Source organism: Haliaeetus albicilla, chromosome 20, assembly GCF_947461875.1.
Source record: "Haliaeetus albicilla chromosome 20, bHalAlb1.1, whole genome shotgun sequence".
NCBI classification, from domain to species: Eukaryota; Metazoa; Chordata; class Aves; order Accipitriformes; family Accipitridae; genus Haliaeetus; species Haliaeetus albicilla.
The window spans coordinates 6,158,904-6,179,048 of NC_091502.1; the positions used below are offsets into that span (position 1 = coordinate 6,158,904).

The 20,145-nt window shown below is 38.2% G+C and overlaps 1 protein-coding gene across 3 annotated transcripts in view; it reads left to right on the top strand.

Moving 5' to 3' along the window:
- ATP8A2 (ATPase phospholipid transporting 8A2) overlaps positions 1–20,145 on the top strand; it is a 353,567-nt gene that overhangs the window by 104,356 nt on the left and 229,066 nt on the right. For all 3 annotated transcript variants that reach the window (XR_011328953.1, XM_069808117.1, XM_069808118.1), the window contains exon 24: positions 1,953–2,017. Coding sequence is in view for 2 of the 3 variants with exons in the window: in XM_069808117.1 (XP_069664218.1) it covers positions 1,953–2,017 (65 nt within the window). In the remaining variant the exon portion in view is untranslated. The remainder of the gene's footprint in view (positions 1–1,952; positions 2,018–20,145) is intronic.

Genomic DNA, 20,145 nt, shown 5'->3' on the forward strand with positions numbered 1-20,145 from the left:
TTTCTCTCCTCGGTAAAAATAAGGAAGGGGTTCTTCAGCCTGGGACTAACTTTTAAAAGTGGCAAACTGACTTTTTTACCCAAGTTAGTGTTTTGTCTATACCTGTTGAAGCTTCATTACTCAGTTCTGTATTAGCACCTAAGATTTGTTCACAGGCAGAATCAGAGGCTATCTGCAAAGCTTTCATATGTTGTAGGCTGTGCTTTCTAGAATATATTTTGTCCTTTTCCCAACAGGTGTGTGTAAGTTCAGTGTCATTCTGTGTTGTTCTCTAAAGCAGAAAGTAAACCTTAGCTTGTTAACACAAATAAGATGAAAATGTATGTGGAAGGTTGCACCTGATACTCATATTCCACACAACTGTGAAAATGGGAGAGAAATGAAACTTCTGCAGGTAATCAAACCTGCTGCCTGAAAGTGCCTCTATGTGATAGAAGCATGCCTTCCACGAAGGAAGATGAGGGATTTGCTTTCTTGATGGAAGTCATTCATGCAGCGGGCATGTTAACCCTGGATTGTACCTACAAAACTAGCCCAATTACAAAAATTCGGTAGCCTGAGGAAATGATTTGCATTGCAATTGGTGAGCCAGTATAGCCTTCCTAAGGAACGAAGAATACCACAGAAAATAAATTATTGCCTCAGTTGTTCTCTTGCTGTTGTGAGATATGGAGAGAGACACTTAATCTTTTTACAATGACTACGCTGTTCTGCTTTTGAACCTGTCAGCCTTGTAGTGGTTCATTGCTGGGCTGTTACTCTTACACTGCAGTAGCCTCCAGTCTCCATTTTAGAAAAATAAAAGACTTCTGAGACCTTGTTTTATTTCACAGCAATTTCTTAAACTTGCTGTGATTCATTTCTATGCAAAAGCATAGTAGAAATACAAAATAATTCTATTGTATATCCTTCTCCTGCGTCACTTAAATCAGCAATAAAAGGCACTTGCTTCAAATAATGAATTCTGTGCTGTTTTATGAAGCTACGTGACTGCTAATCCCAAGAGAACTTGCATGAGCTTTTAGGATAATGCGGTGGGGTCAGTCTGATGTGAGTCTGCATTTGTCTCTTGCCATTCATATGAGCTGGAATTAAACTGTTTATTTTGTAAGTGCCAAGTACGTATATCCTGATATGACTTCGTCTCGTGTCGGTGACAATCGTGTGGCAGAGGAACTGCCACTTCAGTGGCATTGAGTGCTACTGCAGTCACTGGCTTTCCCTATTACAGAAATAAAAGGCTTTTTCCGGTATTTTTGCTTTGAATTTTGGTGTCCTGGCAAATGTATAGAACCGCTTTCCGAGTGCTGCTCCAGATAATGGCAACTTGCTCTTGTTCTTTCATGCCCCAGTCCTACACTAAGAATAATCGAGTACAATTACATGATACCTGTAGAAGTTGGTAGGGGCTCGATGTCATTGATCTGTAGTTTTTGATGAAGCTACGGACCTTCCACACTAAACACTTAGGAGTAAAAAATGTTCACGTAACCCAGGTGTGGGCTAAGGGGACTGGGTGGCACCAACTGATTCAACATACGTGCTTCCAGTCACGTGGCATAGCTGCAACCGTGCATTCAGATGTGTTCCTGTAATATGTTGAAGGCAATTCTGCCCTCATGCAGATTGGAAAAAAAAAAAGTATAGAAATATTTAAATTTGCTTTAGGGCAATAGCCTGTATTTAATGCATCTAGTTCATACAGTGTTTTCTTTAGTTAAAAAAATCTCAAGTGATGTATCTGGAAACGCAGATAAAACACAGCCTGTGTTGCTAGTAGAATTGTCAAATTGGAGTGTGTCCTATACACCAATGTTTCCATTAGCCTGCTTATTAGGGGTAACTGCTCAAAGTAAATTGTAATCTGACCTATCAATGCTTATCTTTAAGGTTTAGCTAAACCTTAAATATTCTTCCAAAAAGTAAATTCTTGTGGTTTATTTTTCTTGCAGGGTATTCTTGCAGACTCATTTCACAGAGTATGTCTCTCATCCTGGTCAATGAGGATTCACTAGATGTAAGTAAGCAATTTCTGGTATAATTCTTGACAGAAGGAGGTGTTGCTAACAAAAGGGAAAGTTGTTGAGCTTTCTCATTTTATTTCTCTCACTTGCCTTTAGGCGTAGCAACATAAACAATTCATGCTTAAACAGGGGTGGGTTGTGCAAAATGTACTCCTGAGGTCTCCAGTCACAAGCTGTACAGATCAAACTATAGTCTCAGAACAAGAAACTAATTAGGTCCATGGGTTTGATTCTGCTGCAAACTGGTGAAACCTGCAGTATGTCATCAGGAATATGGTTAGGCTCTAAGGTATAGTTATAGTAGTAACATATTTGAAGAAAGGAAAAAAAAAAACAACAAGCTAAGACTCATTTCAAGATAATAAGCCATCTTCAGCATTGCATGGAACAGCTGTAACCAAACCTATGCCTCAGCAAACTGCATTGTGAGCTTGTCTGTGTACAGCTTTTGAGACCTAAAAATTGCCTGCAAGTGGTTGCCATGCTCCTCAGGTACGTACAAAGATTAACTAGAAAGATCATATACTTGTACGCGAGTCTTCCCAGCAGATCTTTTTTCCAGTTTGCTTGTTTCAGCATCAATATCAGCATTTGATATCACTTGATCATCTGATTGCTGTTAGAGGTACTTGTAGGACAAATGGTAAGATCTGTAGTAGGCAGCATCTGATACTTCCATTTAGAGTTGACAATTCATCCTGCTTGATTGGATGGGAAGTGTAAAGCCTGTATCTTTGAGTATCAAAGGAGTTACTGGATATGTGGAGATCTCATGGAAGAGAGGAATACTACTGTAGCAAAGTAATCACCTGATAAGTGTTATTTTCCAGTTGGGTCTATGTGATTTAGTTAACAGCAGCCTTGACAGTGTGTTCAGCTCAGACTGAAGTTCTCTGTATGTGGTTGTGGCATCTCAAGGCCTAGTGTTCTAGCTCACGAGAACTCAGGAGATCCCAGTGAATCCAAGGGGAGATGATCTGTCTGCAGAGGCTGGATTGCTAGTTTCTGTGCAGCATAATGTACCCTGATGGGAGTTGTCTCACTGCTGCGTTCTAGCAATGAAGACTGTGTTAGTTCTCTTGTAGAAGTTAAGTTCCCTGTGTTTCTGCAGAGTTAGAGACTAGCTCAGGTAATTCTAGTGGGGTAAGATGACTTCCTTTTTTTAAAAATTTTTTTCAAACTGTTAACTGCGTTAAGTGTGTAGATTGGAGCATATAAATTGTTTCAAGCAAGTATCTAAATGCCTTCCTGAAGACTCATCTGCTGAGACCATCTTCTCCCATTTTTCCACTTCTGTGTGGTCCCTCTTTAAGGGAACAGTTTCCTTATTGTGGGATCAAAATACTGTGCTTCTGTTGAGCTTTCTGCCACACTTGGCTGACTGGACCTCTTAATCTGAAGTAAGATGCAAAACTTCAGCAGAAAACAAGCAGCTGGTGGTCTTTGTTTCCCAAGGCAGGAGGATTGGTTGTTTTAGAATTGTAAGAATAAGAAAACTTTAGGTTTCTTTTTTTCTGAAAGTATTGTGAACTCAACCCAGAAGAAGGAAAATGATTGTGCTTTGGTTTCATTTTAAAAAACTTCTCACACATTCTGAAGCCCTGAAGTGTTTTGACCCTGGAAGTAAGGTTCTTATTTCAATCTGAATTAAACAGTAGTTCCTCTAAATTTGAAGAGACAAATTATGTGGCTTTTGTGATGCCTGTTCAGAAATAATAAAAGATAAAGACTCTCTATGGCTAAAGCAAGAGGTCCAAACTGAAGATGGGACGGAAGAAGTTTCTGCTAGATCAGAGGAAGAAAATGGAGCTAGCATTAGTTGGTGTTTATAAACATTTGCAAGTTGGACAAGATAGTCCTCAAGCTATGTTAACTTGTCTTTTTTGCTACTTCTGGTTTTGAATACAGTGATATAGTGAGAGAGATATTTTTGAGTACCTCTGTTTCTAGTGAATATAATACAGAAGGTGCTGACTAGTACCTAACAACTTCAGCACCTGCTTTTAAATTGTGACTTCAGTAATTGGCTGAAAGGACCATGAGAGGACAGGGTGAATAATGAAATGGTTTACTACGTATGCCTGAATGGCAAGTGCTTCAACCATGGAGTTTTCCTTTAAACGTCCAACAGCGGTGTAGGTAGAATGATTCAAGGAGTTTCGGTGAGAGGTAAAAATGAAGTAGGCTGTTCTGGGATGAAAGGCTGCACTTCAGTAAGTGACAAAAATGTACTTAGATCTCAACTTTTTTTTTCCTCCCTTCCCATCTTCAACAGGAGGAACAGCTTGGCACTGACCTATGTGTAGAACCAGCTCTGGGTAACTGGTGTGATTGCAGTCTTATCTTGTTTACAAAACTGACGTAGACTTACTGAAATGCATATCATGTAGCTGTACAAAGGAATACACTTACATACATTACTGTAGGATTTTTAGACCCCTGAAAGGCTTCTGTGTTTTATTTTTAAAACTTGGTATGTTTTTCATTGCTTTAGGAAAGTAGGGGGGGTTAGCTAATTTTATCTATACAGTTGATGTTCTTGGAGTCCTATTAGATCCTTCTGCTTTTTAGACAAGTCTTTGATTCTTCTCTTGAAACAAGAGAAAATGGAGGTCTATGACAGCTGGTTTTGATTCAATAGACCCTATATGATGTTGAAAGTGCTGCTTTAGCAAGAACTCGTTGTGAGGCCATATCTCTTCAGCTTGATCTGCTTGCACTTGATGGGCTGGTATGTGGGTTTTGGGGAAGGCATGCTGATAGTCTCCTTACCCCCCACTTTTGAGTCCCTTTCAGAGGGTCAGCTGCCTATTTGACAGCTTCTGTTGACAACCTCTGCCTCAGTGTATATATTAAATGCCAAACTAATTGTAAAAAGTGAAACCTGTTCTTCTTATTTTTATCTTGAAACAGATCTACAGAAACAAAAATGGCTACCAGAGAGAAAATGAAACTGGAGAAAGAAATAAGAGTTAAAGAATGTGGTACAGAAAATCCTGAAAGATAGGAGCTAGTGTACTCCAAGAAAGTATAGAGGGGATCTCCTAATTTAAAATACTTGAAGGCTTATTTTAATTCCTTTCTGTAATTAGCATATGCACTTTGAGGTTTTATGTGTTCAGCTTTCCCAAACCTTAGCCAAGAGGTATGAGGGAAAGATAATGTAATGTGGGGACTCAACTGGGAGAAAATGTCATAGACCAAAGCATTTCTTCTCACTTTCCCACATGCCAGCTTTGCAAATACTGTGGAGTGACAAAACTTCACGTGGAGTGATAGACAGGATCCCTGTGGAAAGAAATTAATTTAAGTTGGAAGAGGCTAAATAATCCTTTCCCCATCAAAGGGAAGCTATGAAAGGGAAAAGGTGACAGATACAGCCACCCACTTGTTGAGTCCTGAATCCATTGCCCAGTTTCAGATGGAAGTCTTCTGAGGCAGTGGGAGGACAGGAATGAACAGCCATCTCTGCTGTTTAGGAGATGGAGACTAGAATCAGGTGAGGAATAGTAGGGCAAGCAGTTATTTTCATAATTTTAAAGCTTTCTTGTAAGTAAACGTTGTGCTCCTCTTTTGAGGTATTCTGTTAACTACTTGAGAAGTAGAAACTGGAAGTCTGGAAAACTGAATACAGAAGTATGTATTTTTGCAGTGATAGCCAACAAATAAAAATTAATCTCTGGGTCTTAACTCAGGGGCGTTAACTTTTAATTTCTAGAGAAACTAGACTTCTTAAACAGCTGTATTACAAATGAGAAAATGGATAAAGATAAAAAAAGACAGGGTAATAAACTGAGAAGCTGAATGGATTGAACAGTCTCAGAAGGTTTGAGGTTGTATTGGTCTTCATGATATGGCTTAGGATGACGAGAAATTATCAAGACTACTGTTACAACTTCATTGACAATCTGTTGTCTTACTATGGTGAAGTGTTGGCAGATTTATCTAATCAACAGTCTCCACTATGAACACCAGAGGTATATTCACAGACCCCATGATGGTAAAGGGGGGGTCATTGGTCACATGTAAAACATATGAAAATATTGCTGGAGTTTCCTACTGTCTCAATGCCAGAAAGCACTTTGGTTGGCTGGATGGGGGTGTGGAGCCTGTTTTAAGACCCTTGAGGACTCTGTATTTGTCTTTAAAGAGTGAATGGGGATGGCACACTTCCTGATTCTACAGAATACTGGCTGTTAAGATGGATCTGTTCCTGAAATAAGAAAAAAGCATGAGAGGTCAAGGGATGACACCATCAGAGCCATTTCATATGCATCTTGCCACATGGCTAAGTCTAAGGATACACTAGAGTGAGAAGCCCTGATCAAACATGGGTTGGCATAGAATGAAACCCATTCCTCCCCTCTTTTTGCCTGACCTCTGCCAACATAGAAAAGAAGTATGCAGTCAACTTTCAGGCATACTTTAAAATCCCTGGATAAAAAAAGGAAACTCTATCATCATCTTTTCCCACCTGCTACTTCTAGTTATGTAGCTGGATGAGGAAATACAGTTAGCGCAGCAGCTGCTCCTAAATTTTTAAGTTGGAATTGTAGTGTTGCTGATGGTTCATGTTGAATTGAACACCTTACACCTTCATTCTGGTCTCAACTGTGTTGATCAGTAGTATCACAGTACACTTAAGGATCCACTTTTGCAGATAGCTGAAGATACTTTGGAGAACTTAATGCTAAATGCTTACCTTGGTGAATTAATGTTATGTGGTGCTTGGTGCACATAAAGTAGTGATGGCAGAATGGGAAGTGGGAGGAAACAATGGACGGGCCCTACCTGTGCATAGCAATATATCTTCCACACTTTCTAACTTTAGTTGATTCCTTCTGGTTTCCCTTTCATGTGCCAAAAATGTGAGCTAATACTACAACAGTGCTAAAAAACGTAAAAGGTTGGTGTCTTTAATTTTCATGCTTTTCATTTGTGTAGCTTTACTTCTTTGAAACAGCATCATCTAAATTATGCAGTTATAAAAAGTGAGGGCATCTCTTTTCTGGTCCTGCAACTTTAGATAAGTCGGAGTTGGAGGTGAAAAACTTTGTCAGCTGTACATGTCTGTGGCAGAGGTTCTAAGGAAGGGGTCATTGCTGCTGTTGGAGTGATTTGAGTTTGAAAAGTGATAGTTGTTAAACAACATCCCCTGTGCAAAGTTGAGAATTTACTTCAGGCATACCGTGCGTCAGTATTCTTGGACCATTTCAGCATTAAGTGCAGACTTTATACTTGAAATAGCCTATAAGACATAACCATGGTTGATTCATGTTGAGTAATGTCAGAGTCCTTAAGCCGCTAGTAAGTGGATAGGTTTTAGCATAAGCAGCAGGTAAAATAGTATCTATTCTTAGTTTATTCAGGTTCTAGTTAGACACTTGTACATTAAAAGTAAGCTTTGGAAAATGAGTGTTGCATGTTCTGCTTTTCCTCTGCTGCCTGCTCATCTAGTAGGTGTTGCAATAATTTCATGCGTGGTACACTTTGCTTATAGAATCCTTCTGTAAACTAAGACAACAGTTTTAGAAGTTTTTCAGTAAACCTGAACATCAATGGAAGCTTTTAGAACACTAAAAACCCTCCCATCCCCCAAAAAACAAAACCAGAGAAATGGAGAACCATGGCATGTCAGGCGAGCAAAAAAAAGAAAACCCCTATTGATATATAGTTGCTGGTCTTTTAAGTGAAGAAAATGGGTGATTACATGGTACATCATGAAGACATATCTAATATTGAAGGTGACCGTGATGCTTTAGCTCAGATAACATGTGTTTTTTTCCAAAACAGGAGCACAAATTTGTGGCATTTCTAAACTAGTACATTAAAGATGCTTTGTATTACATCAGTCTTGTTTTCAAACCAAAATAATTCTGTTTAAGTACTCTCATCACCATTTTTAATGTAGAACTGAATTTTGTGTAAGTCTAAACATAAAACTCCTACATGTTTTGTTAATAATTGCCACTGGTTCTTTTAATTCTAAGGTAAGTGTCTGTAGCTACTTATCACTGTTTTTTCGGTGTTGGGTCTCCATAGTAATACTTCCTTTGTATGTTGGACCTGTACCAAATTATGACTTCTGTTCAACTTAGCCTAAAATCTATCAATGGAAGATTCTCACACTGAAATTCTGTAGCATTATATTTAATTTATTCTACCTCTGAAATCCGTTAATGCTAAAAATGAATGTTTACAAGATCCAAGTTGAGCTTAGAGCCTTTAAATATTGATACACTTTCCCCTTTGTATGGTCCCTCTGTGACTTCCCCCCCCCCCGCCGCTTCTGCTCCTTGGCATGCAGCAGCAGGTGAGATGTGATCGAACAACTGTCTTGGCTTGTTTTTGAGAGCTAAATTTTATTCTAAATCATGCACTTCAGGGAAAAATCAATCACTTCTGTTCTCTTCAGAGAACTACTGGGAATAGAAAAGACTAATCCCTAGCTTGATTCAGCTGAATTCTAGAAACTTAGCATAATAATCTGCAAATGTTTATCCCTTATAGAGTTAGCTACATGCATACATATGCTCACTTGGTTTTTCTTTCCTTTTCCTAATAAAGCTCTTTGAAGTGAAAATATTTTGAGCACGAGATTTATTTTGAGTGTAATTCTTGGATTCAGTTTCTGTTTAGTTAAATTGAAAACACTGTGAATTCTTGTTATGTAGCTCTTAACCTGGACAAATTTCTTTCATTGTTATCTCATAGAAGTTGACTTGTGAGGGCAGTGAGAGGGAAATCTGAAGAAGGGCAATGTGATGACCCAGAGAGACCCTGAAAGCCTCAGATGAGACTAGTGGATATCGCAGCCGACGAGTGTTGGGTGTGTTCCCCCTCCCGCCTTCAGTGCTGTAGAAAGGAGACCTGGGAACTGTATCAATTAGTTATCACATGGGGTTGTAATTAACAGTAGTGGAAGGGCAAAATTGGAGGGACCCATTTCTGAACATATGCATGGTATTTTGCTATAAAGTAATTCTGTTGATATAAATGGAACTACACAGTGAATGTGTCCTGCAGAACACATGTGCCTGGACTGATGATAGTCATCATCCTGTGTTATACATAGATATGTAAATAACAACAAACGGATACTCCAGTATAAGAACTCTCAATGCCAGTGTTTATGGATGATAATCTGACTAAAACTATAAGTGTAGATGCAGAAGCTGGGCTCCCTCACTTCTCTGCTTGCGCAGCTGTATCTTTTTTCATGCTTCATTGTTTGGATAAGTGACTGAACATGTGCATGGATAAACCTATTTGTGCTACCATGGTATTGTGTAGTATTCTTAAAAAACAAACCAAACTTCACGGTGTTATATGTTGTCTGCTGTTAGTGTCTTGATTGCCCAAACTGGGTCTTAGTATCTGCAGGGAAGATTTACATGCAGTTATGTTGTGTGTTCTAGTGGTTAAGAGTAAGGACCTGGAAAACTTGGGTATTTTGTTGTTATTTTTGCTATTCTGTAGGGTGGCATTAGTATGAAGGTTCTATAACCTGTAAGCAATATATCTTAAACATGAGAATATTACTGGATTTATCCAATGACTTTCATGACATTCATTCTTATGGGCACATTTCCTTACCACACTTATGAACAGAGTTTTAAAAAAAAAAATCTATTAAAGAGATCTTTAACAGGCACCATTATTCATTTTATTTAAATACTTATAGATTTGTAGATCAGGGATTACCTGGGAATTACGCATCTGAACTGCTCTGGATCTTTTAAAAAGTAGAGCTCTGATCCGGTCATTGGATTTACCCATATGCTAGAAACAAGCAGGTCATGCTGGGTTGCTGCCTAAAACTTTTTCTAATAACCATTGGGAAAACTCAGCCTGTCTGTGGAAAGGAGGAAAACCTGAGGAGTAGGCCGTTAAAAAATTGTCTGTTAGCGTGTTTGTCTTCAATCAAAGAATATGGTTGCAATAGTGTCTTCTGTACTATACTTAGCAGGACAGAAAGATTTGTGTAGCGTTATGGCTTCCATAGGAAAGGTATTAGCTTTAGTACAGGAATTTTTTTATCGTACACAGTATGTAGTTGTTTTATATAAATCTGTATTTCAAATTTGGAGCACTATAGGAGACAGTGCTTGTGAAGCTCTGAGAAACTTTAAAGGTGCTGCTTTTTGGATCCTGATGCTCTTTCTGTTGGAAGAAAGGATGTCTATGCCTTGTCAGTGATGTCATGCTGATAACTCCCAAGGAATGGGGGTAAAGTCATTGTCAGCTTTTCAGACTAAAACCAAAGTTAGTTACTACTGGGAGCTCCAAAGCATTGGTGTGGTATACTGCAGTCCTCTTAAAAGCTAGTAAGGTGTACAAGTAAATGCTGGGAAGATGAGAACAAATCCTGTACTGTTCAAGCCTTGTAGATGCTTTGAAGATTGTATCTGGTCTGTTGCACAAGAGGAAACCAGGATTTTTTTTTTTTTTTTCTCCCCTGCTATTATCATCTGCCCAAATGCTTTCAGACAGAGTTAGTATTCTGGAAAACTGATCAGTGTGAACAAGCTCAGTTGTAGCCAACAATCAGCTTGCCTTCAGAGAGGCATCTGGGATGCTCTTCTGGTGTCTTGTGGCTAATAAGTTACTTCAATTACCAGTCAGCCTGGAATTGTAATCAGCTCTTCTGTGTAGTACTGGGAATTTGTAAAGGAAGCTAATTAGGAAAACTAGGGAAAGAATACCTGAACTAAATTATTTTTATTGCCCAGATTTCTTTTTTACTTGATCTAGAAACAGACAGCAAGCTAATAAGTAGTTATACAAGGAATAGTGTCTGGTAATCGGATAAATATTCAAAAATATTGGGTATAAGAGATTTAGTGTGGTTTTTTTGTTTGTTTTTGAGGAAAAAGTAGAATCTCTGATAATTACAGGTATTTGATAATCTGCATAGAAAGTTATTTGTATTGATGTGGAAAATACACAGCTCTTCAGTGAAAAGCTGCTTTGATTTGAGCCTACTGCATAGAATTACAAATGAAAGAATATAGGTGTTACCGGGACCCGTAGGTTTAAGTACACACAGAACTGTGTAACTTAAGTATTAGATTACCATTTTTTTCAGGAAGTAGTACTAATAGTTTTGAGCTGTGAGTGGTGAACGAGTTGGGCTGGTATTTTTGTTTCATCCTGCTTTCCCTTTTCAGCATTCATTAATGACTGTTTTCCCTTATCTGTGGTGCTGTTTTTTCTGTTAGTGTTTTCTGGCACTGTGGTAGTTGGTTTGGAAGAAGCGGGGGCACTTGGACCTGAAGGAATGCAAGGACCTTTAGGAGTCCAATGACTAGGTTTCTAAATAACTCTTCTTTCCATAACTGGATATGGGGGGCTGGGGAGGGCTATTAAAAAAACAAACACCCCTCTCCAAACAAGAAAGCCTCCCCCCCTTTTCTAAGCTACTTTTCCCTTTATTTCTTAAGTTCTAATAGTGATCACATTTGACAAGACCCAGAAAAGATATTGCAGCTTTAGGCTGCGGGTATTTTAGCAGCTGGGGGCTCATCCAGCTAATGCCTTGTCCATGCTATAGGACAGAGTAGATCATATTACATAAAACTGGAAAGGAAGAGCGTGTGTTTCTTGAATTCCATCTAAAATTTGCTGTCTCGTTTGTAAGAGTTCTCATGTGTTAAGGGAAAAATGACTGGGGACAAACACTATTTCTCTTAAAACTCCTAATGATCTTCACATATGTGAAGGCTTATCTCTCAATAAATGATCCCTGAGTGTTATCCAGATTTGTTTTCTGTTGGGTAAGTAAGAATATAATAATGGTTTCAGCTGGATGGTGAAGGAAGCATCTGTATGCTTTGAAGATTGGATTCTCTGCAGCAGACTGATATACTTCTTCCTAATAAGCATAAGAGACTATGAAAACATAAGGATGCATAAGGAAGTGAAAGGAGCATTTTGCTAAATGAGAAGCTACCCATGAAATGCAGCTTTTTGCTTATGTTAAAGCATGATGGTGTGTTTTTTGGGGGGATAAGACTGAGTGTCTGATCTGTAGGTAAATGAGTTGTGGATACTGATCCTCTTGATTGTGATCAACATGGCTAATATCACACATGTAGAAACAGTTCACATTTGTCTTTTGCATTGAAGGGTAAGAATGAAATACTCCTTTCTTCTCTCAAGATACTTATTTTTGTATCTAATCCCCCCCTTTCATTGAAGGAGAGTGCAAGTCCTTGTTCATGCAAGTTTGTGTGGGTTTTTAAGCATAAGTAGTTTTCCTTTCTTGGTGCGGAGCCAGCCTCAAGCAATAGGATTTATTCACTTGCACTGTTAACTTAATGAAGGTAGTGGACAACTACTGCTTCAGGGTAAGAATTAGGGTAGGTCTTCATCACATCTTCAGAAAATGGAGCTAGAGAGATATAGGTATCTACAGAGTCTTATTTTTGTGGTTCCCATAATACTAACTTACTACTTTGTTAAACACTTTTCTGAAGATTATTTCCTTTTTTCCACAACTTAGAGAATAATTTAAGGAAAAAGATTTTACATTTGGTTGAAGTTAGAAGTCCCACTGAATCTTTCTGAGCTGATTGTTCTGTCAGAAGCTAGAATTAAGCAATTCTCTAGCTGTATGAAGTTAATACCTGCCTATGTATGTGTTCCTTCTGCGTAGAGTAGAACTGATCAGAGAAATCTTTCATAAACTTCTAGTGTTTTTACGTGCCTTTGCCACAATGCTGTATGCTTATTTTTACCGAAAAATGTGTCAAGGTATGTTTTTATATATGTAGCTCTAGTCATTTCACTGAGGTAGTGATGCTAGAGGGTCAGTTTTGCTCTTTCATATTTAGAAAGTGCTTTGTTAAAAGATGTAAGCTAATTGAAGCTAGGTAGTGAGTGCGATCTCCTCTCCATACTTTCAAGACAAAACTGATTTGGATATCTTGTATTTTCAAATAATTGCCAAATCTTAAAATTATCATAACCAGTGTTCTAAGTAGGCCTAAAAATCACAGTTCTGAAATGTCATAACCTAATGCTTTTTTGGAGAGCTTTGGGAACATGAGTGTTATTCACAGCTGAGGTGATTGAGATGTCTTATTGAAGCTTCCATTGTGCTGGGTTGCGGAGGTATGTATGCTTGTCATACGCTCTGGTTTTTCAAGCTAGTCAGGCAAGGTAAGAGTGCACCTGTGAAGCTCCTGACAGCCCTGATGGACACCAGGGCTGCGGTGGTGGGGAAGACTCTTGGAGATATTATCTTATAAGCTTAGAATTGGTGAAATCTCTTTAGTTATTGCTAACCTGAGTCTTTTGCTCCTCTCAGGTAGTCCTTTCTCCTTCTACCCAGAAATAGGGTAGTTTAGGAAGAGAATCGATATCCATGGAAGTCTTAACTATTCAATTATACTACTGTGTTCTTCCTCCTACCCCACTGTGATAGAAGTAGATAGTGAGTTTCTGAGTTGAGCAATGGTAACAAGTTCTGTGAGCATGTTTCTTGGGAGGCTGGCTGTATTTCATGGCATGGCTCGCTTAAGTAAAATGTATGTCACAAAATAAATGCAGTTTAATCACTGAAGCATGCTCCTCAAGCTGCAGCAAAGCCTCCTGTTCAGCTATGTGTCTGTTGTTCTGCTGCAAGATGTGCTTATCCTGGGAGTGCTTCAATTTTCTCCCTTCTATATCGTGAACTTTTTTGCTAGTGTTTTTCTAAATGCAGCATTATAAACATTTTGTGACAGATTATTTGCATGGCAAAACTAGCTGTGGAGAACGTAATCAATTTGTGTTCTGAATTGGTAGTCTTCCAACCTTTGCACTTCCTTCCCTTCCCATCCTCTCTGTAAATCTCAAATTTGTGCATATATGGGAGTTATCATACAGTTTAGACTTTGCAGTTTGCCTTTGAATTGATAGAAGAAAAGTATATTCTTGCAAAAGCAGAGTGTTTCCATACATCAAGGCAGCTCTCACATCCTTGCTATTTGCTTAAATAAGCATTGTAAGATATTCTGTTTATTTGACCCTGTTAGTCTTATGGGAGCAGGGTTAAATCTTAAAATTTTCAATCCAGTCAAACTTTAAAGCAAAAAGACTATGGTATAGTCATGTTGTGATGATGTCTTTCTATGGCAGAGTAGTCCACCTGCATTATCCTTGTTGAGGAATGTATTGCTAGCTTATCGTGAACAAGCTGTGTCATTGGGAGAAATCTATTTTTATTTTTTTATAGGCTCCTTAAAACTTTGTTCTTTGGTTTGCTGCTAATTAAAAAAAAAAATGTAACAGTTTGCAGAGTTATTTGGAGAATTCTGTGGGTAAATGTTTTGCTGTTGACCCAAGTACAACCACAATAGGGTCCACAAACTAGATGACAAATGAGTTCTTTGCAAGTAGGACTGCTGTAAGCTGTGGCTGCATGAGTACTTATGGAATGTTTGTGTATGTTCTGTGATACTGAGCCATGGAAAAGTCTGAAGAAAAAAGTGATGTATAATTAGTCTGTTGTCTTTACAGTGGCATATATCCTGGAAGTATGATGACCCACAGACAAGCTGTGCTGTACAGTCTCTGACAGTTTCTTACTGCATGCTAATAGTTGAAAACAAAATTGCCGATTGTAAGCTCGGTTCTAATAGCCCTTGCTCATTATGGGCAGCAACTCCTTTGCTTCAGGACTTGAGAGAAACTGGACCGTGTCCTCCTGCCATTTACTGCAGGATAATGCTGTTGAAATGATTGGGAATTCCTCAGACACAGTACTGAATTACTTAAATTTTTTTTTAGAAAATTGCTCAAACCTTACTCTTGCTTTCCAGAACAGTGCTGATACAAGATACTGGTGCAGATTTTATTCAAAGGGTAACGTGTATGCCACAAACATGTGACAACCTCTTAAAAGACTAACTTTTTTCATCACTGAATTTGTTAACCATTGATAGCTTCTCCTGGCTGAGATGAATGCAAGGTGCTTCTAATGTGCAGTTAATTTCACCCTGTGCATTCCTGTTCCGTTAGGGGTTAATTTGATGCAGGTCTCTTGCCTTTCTTGAAAACCTGTTTTGGGAAGCAGTTCTGTCAAAATGGCTGTATTGTTTTGCGTGCCCTTCAAGCCTGACTTACTCTTTACTTTTCATCTCCTGATGTGCTCCCGATTTATGGCAATGTCTCTGAGATTGAAACTTTGTTTTGTAATTAGGGGTTTGCAGTTCCATATCTTATAAACTGGGTTTAATAAATGTTCCCTAGGGAGTAGACTGGTATTTGGGATCACTGTGTGCACTTAGACACTGAGTTTTATATTCAAGTGATATTGCAGCTGAGCGGGGGGTAGGTGTGTGGAATGGCCAGCTGGGTGTCTGCCTAGTTGTATCTGCAGAGATTCTGAAATAACTAAACCAGAAGTATTTTCTAGGTGGTGTGGACTTCAAGTCTTTATCAGGGGAACTGCCTTTCTTGGGTTTTATAACAAGCACCTTTGTCAGTTTCTCTCACCTTAAATTGAAGTTTGCAAATTATAGCTTTCTCTAATTAACAGATTTTTATTTTTTTTAATAGAGCTGGTTATGCTGGAAATTCAGTGTTTAATAATGCTCTTCCATGTGAACTAGCTGCTGATCTGGTATGAAGGGAGTACTGACACTTCTTTGATGAAAGGCTTTATGGACAAATACTTTAAGTGATCCAGTATGGCAATTCATGTAACGAAGCCCTTAAAAATCAAAGGTGAAAGCCTGGTTACCTAGTCCGTTTTGCTAATGTGTTCATTCAATGCATGTGTCTTTGCATCCTTTGGTGTTCCTTTCTGGTCAGGTAAAGAGCATTGTACAATACAATTTCTCATTTCTCTGAAACATTAAAAATAAGCAAATTCTTCATCTTGAAAGGGTTACCTGGATGTTAGGTCAGTCTACTGGCATGTTCCTCTTGTTTGAAGTATGGCCATAGATAAATCCTTGTGAGTAGATCTTGTGTCTGAGGCAAGAACTGTTCAGCTGTGGAGTGTTCTACTTTGGGGCCTCTGCTGGCTCATGTAACAGTGACTGTAGGGTAGAAATTAATGCTCATACAGACCTTCTCGATTTAAGCATTTGCTTCCTCTTTAGGCTAATATGTACAGCCTGTATTCAGTATTCAACTCCAATCTGCTGTGCCACTCCAGAAAAGAGAAAGTGACCCCTGAGACAAGTAAAGGTAGTGTTTTTCAGCCCAGCTTTATATCGGTAATGGGTTGACAATATCCAAATTGCACTAAAAGACTGAGAAATGATGGTGAGTACTTAGTGGGAAGCTGGACATTAAATCTTTCTCCATTTTCTTTGTCCAGCAAAACCGATGCATCACAAAGAAGCTTTCCTCTGTTTTGAAAGATTGGAGGAATTTGATGTCTGTTACTAATTCAAGTTCTTGTAGCTAAAGTATAGAATTCACTGAAATAATAAGATACAGCTATTTGTAGAAAGACATGGTATCAAATTCTACAGTATGACTGGAGACCATTTATATGGCTAATGGTGACCAAAGTTGTCTGGCTTCAAGAATTCTGTGTTCACAGTGGGGAAAAAGGTCAGCAGAGCCTGTGCTTTTGGATGTGGAGTTTTGTAGTCTGTGGAAGTCTGGGGAAACGTAGGTGAATAAAACCAATTAATACTTAAGGGGCTTTGCAAGATCTAGGTTGGTATAGTAATATTTATGTCTTCATTATAGAATTAATATTGCCCAACTTACCTGTAAATAACATAAAGGAAGGTGGGATGGGTTCAAAAATTAACTAGCTGATTTCTTTGGAAACCTCTACTTTTTTCAAGTTATTAAAACTTAATTTAATTGTTCTGTCTATATTAGGTTTAATATTATCAAGTTCTCAAGGGATTTGTAGTTCTATCTGGAGCTTGACAGACAAACTCTACAGTTCAGTAGACAGAGTTAATAGTTTTAGTAAATATTAATAAAATAAATCTATTGTACAACTAAATCTTTAGGGAAATTACTCTGGTGGTTTAATTTTAAAAAAGAAACATGATCTTGATGATTTTGTGGAGTTTTCTTATTAAAATTATTTTTAGTAATTGAAGTGGGTATCATATTTATTAGATAAAATTTAATAAAAACTTAAGATGTACACATGGGGTAAACCGATAGGGAGCTAAGTGGTGTGTTTTTAAAACTCTGGAAAAAAAGGCCTTTGAAAGTTAGTGTTCACCTTAGGGAATGGTGTTTATTTGACTAGAAAAGAGAAGTATGCCTGGGGCTTTCTTACATAGCACCTTTATATTCTTGGCTTTAAAAAAAACCCAGTAAAAATACAGGAAACCCTCAGGATGAAAGCAAATCAGGTGCTGTGTCCAGCTTCTCAGTTGAGTGGGTACCAGTGTCTCTGCTGGGCAACAGTTAAGCAGTGTCAGTAAGATTTTTTTTTTCCTGTTCTCTAGAATTGGATAAAAGCAGTCAGATGATGAGCAGTGCAGCAGCAGAGCTACTCTTGCTTCCTGAGCTACCTGTGAATGTCAGGGAAATGTCAATTTGCACCAACTGTAAATGGGAATAGAACATTTAAGTTGTTAGGACTAGGATCCAGAATGTTAAAACTTCGGTTTTGGATGCAGAGATGCTTCTGAGCTTATCTGAAATGCTATTGTAAATCACTAGTTCATAATGCATTATAGAGTAGTTAAATTCAAACAAGAACAGCATCTACATAAAGGCTGCCCTATGACCTCTATATGTATTAATGCAATGTAGTCATTCCTAGCTGTGGCAATTGCCAACAAATACATGTCAATTTTAATGTTTTTTGTTGTTTTTGAATCTGCAAGGAATAAACAAACAAGTCTGCAATAGAGGAAGGGGATAGAATGGGTTACTTGTGTGAGTCTGGCAGGGTATAGAGTAACTGGATGAAGGTGCTCTTTCCTCTGTGGTTCATCACCTGCCATTAGCAATTTTACTGGGATTTGTATTGTAGGTGGACAGAGTATTTTTGAGAAGTCGAGGACAGTGGAGCAATTCAGTGTGTTGGTTTTGGATGGAGAAAAGGCAGCAGATAGTTTAGTTCATTTCATGGGGTGATTGTGTGGGGGTTTTTTGTTGTTGTTTGTTTTGGTTTAGTTTTTGTGGGGTTTTTGGGGTGGGTTTTTTTTTTTTGCTAAGAAATTGAAATAATTTAGCTACTTGACATTGCAAATGAAATAGACCTTGTGACAGATTATTTGACTCATGGTTTGTCCAGCACCCAGGAACCACATGAACCTTCAATAAGGAAATATGCAAATCAGAAGGATTATTCTGGCAAAAAATGTTAGAAATTGTTTGCCGAGAATGAGTCATTCCTGTATGTCAGTACCCTAGGAGGGTGCTGTGCTCAAGGAAATAAAAAGTTGTTGCTGTAGCTGCTGAACAGAAGTGTAGTAGATTTACTCATCTCCCAGGAGCAATATAGATGTTCAGTATAACTTTTTGTGGTGGTCACCTACAGGAAATTATCAGTATTATTCGAAATGCATGTTGAAGTGAGTGGTAGTCAAGTAGGACCAAACATGTACCTAGCACAATTTCTTCTCTTTATAAGAGATGAAGCACTCCTACTCATACTGCCTTAATCTCTGCACTGGGAACTTAGATCAGTGGACAGGCAAGGTAACTAACTGCTGTGTATTGCCTACTTGGTTAATTTAAAGTGCTGGAGTGCCTCTGTCTACTTTCCAATCATAGCAGTATCTACCAAAAAATGGCCTGGTTCCTTATTGGGTTTTTTTGGCTATTAATATGCATACTGTCTTTATTGCTGTCATCAGTATTCTAACTTTTTTTAATGGAGGGATGTTTGTTACATATGTGCGCTTAACAGAAGGCTGGTGTTAATATGGGTTAAAGTAGATCACATATTTTAAGGACTAAAGTTAAATAACATGGGCTAAAATGGGGGGATGGGGGGGGAGATAATTTTGTATTCCAGTAAGACATTAAATAGAAATATATTCTGCTGGAAAAATTGCCAGTGTTGTTTTAAGACCATGCCTGCTATGCCTACTGCCTCATAAATGCTGTTTCAATGGTCCTGAGTTTGGGTTCACATGTACAAATGGCTGGGTACAATATTCTTTTCCATTAAGCTTTTTTTGAAACACATGATGCGTTATGAGCAAAGGTTAACTAGGGCCTGAAGGAAGCTTGGAGCAGGAAAGTACAGATGTGTTTGTAGCAATGAGGACCACTTGCCAACCTCAGGATTATTATTGCTACAGATTATTTAAAGGTAGATTCTCTGTTGTTCAACTCTGCCAGTGTCTTCCAAAAGATGGTGTTCTGCCCTAAATTTCAATGTCCAAAGTCTTTGTGGATAAATCCCGAATTCCCACATGATACAATTTCAGTTCACATGTCAGAAAGGTAGCCTGTATGATATAAGAATGAATATTTTTCTCTTAGGATTATGAACAGTGTTACCTTAACAGTGTGTTACTCTACACTGGAATTAGAGCTCTGAAAAATCTTTATGGTGCTGCTTTTTTGCAATTGTGCATTTGTATAGAGTATTTTTTAGTAGTTGTACATAATTATCTTGTCAGATAATGGAATAAGTTTTGGGAGGAATGCAGTACCTGGAGCCTTGGGAGGCTGGGATAATTGAGGGTTCAGCATCCCTGTGAGTTTCAGGGGTCTTGCATGCAGTCCGAAAAATTGCTGTGATAGACTTCATTATTTTGGGTATTTCTGAATCTTGTCAGAATTCATTGCCCCAGGTTAACCATTTATTGACTTCAGCTGGGAGAAGACTTTTTGTGGATTTTGTTTTATATTTAAAGTATTAAATTGCTGAAACTGGTTGTTACGTGATGTTAATATAATTTTAACACTGTTTCAGTGAGTACTTACCTGTTTGGGAGCTCTCCATAGATTCTCATCAGTACTGGAATTTCAAGATTATTAAAATAGTTGTGTGAAGTGATTTGAAACTTAACATCAGGGTCCAACATCAGGACAGCTCTTTAAAAATAGTCCTTGGATGAACTGTTCAATCACTGAATTAAATGTGTTTCACCTCTCCCCTTCAAACACAGTATCTGGGATTGCTGTCTCTTGTGTAGCTTTGAAAATATGAAGACACTAAATTGTCAACTGAACACATGTAATT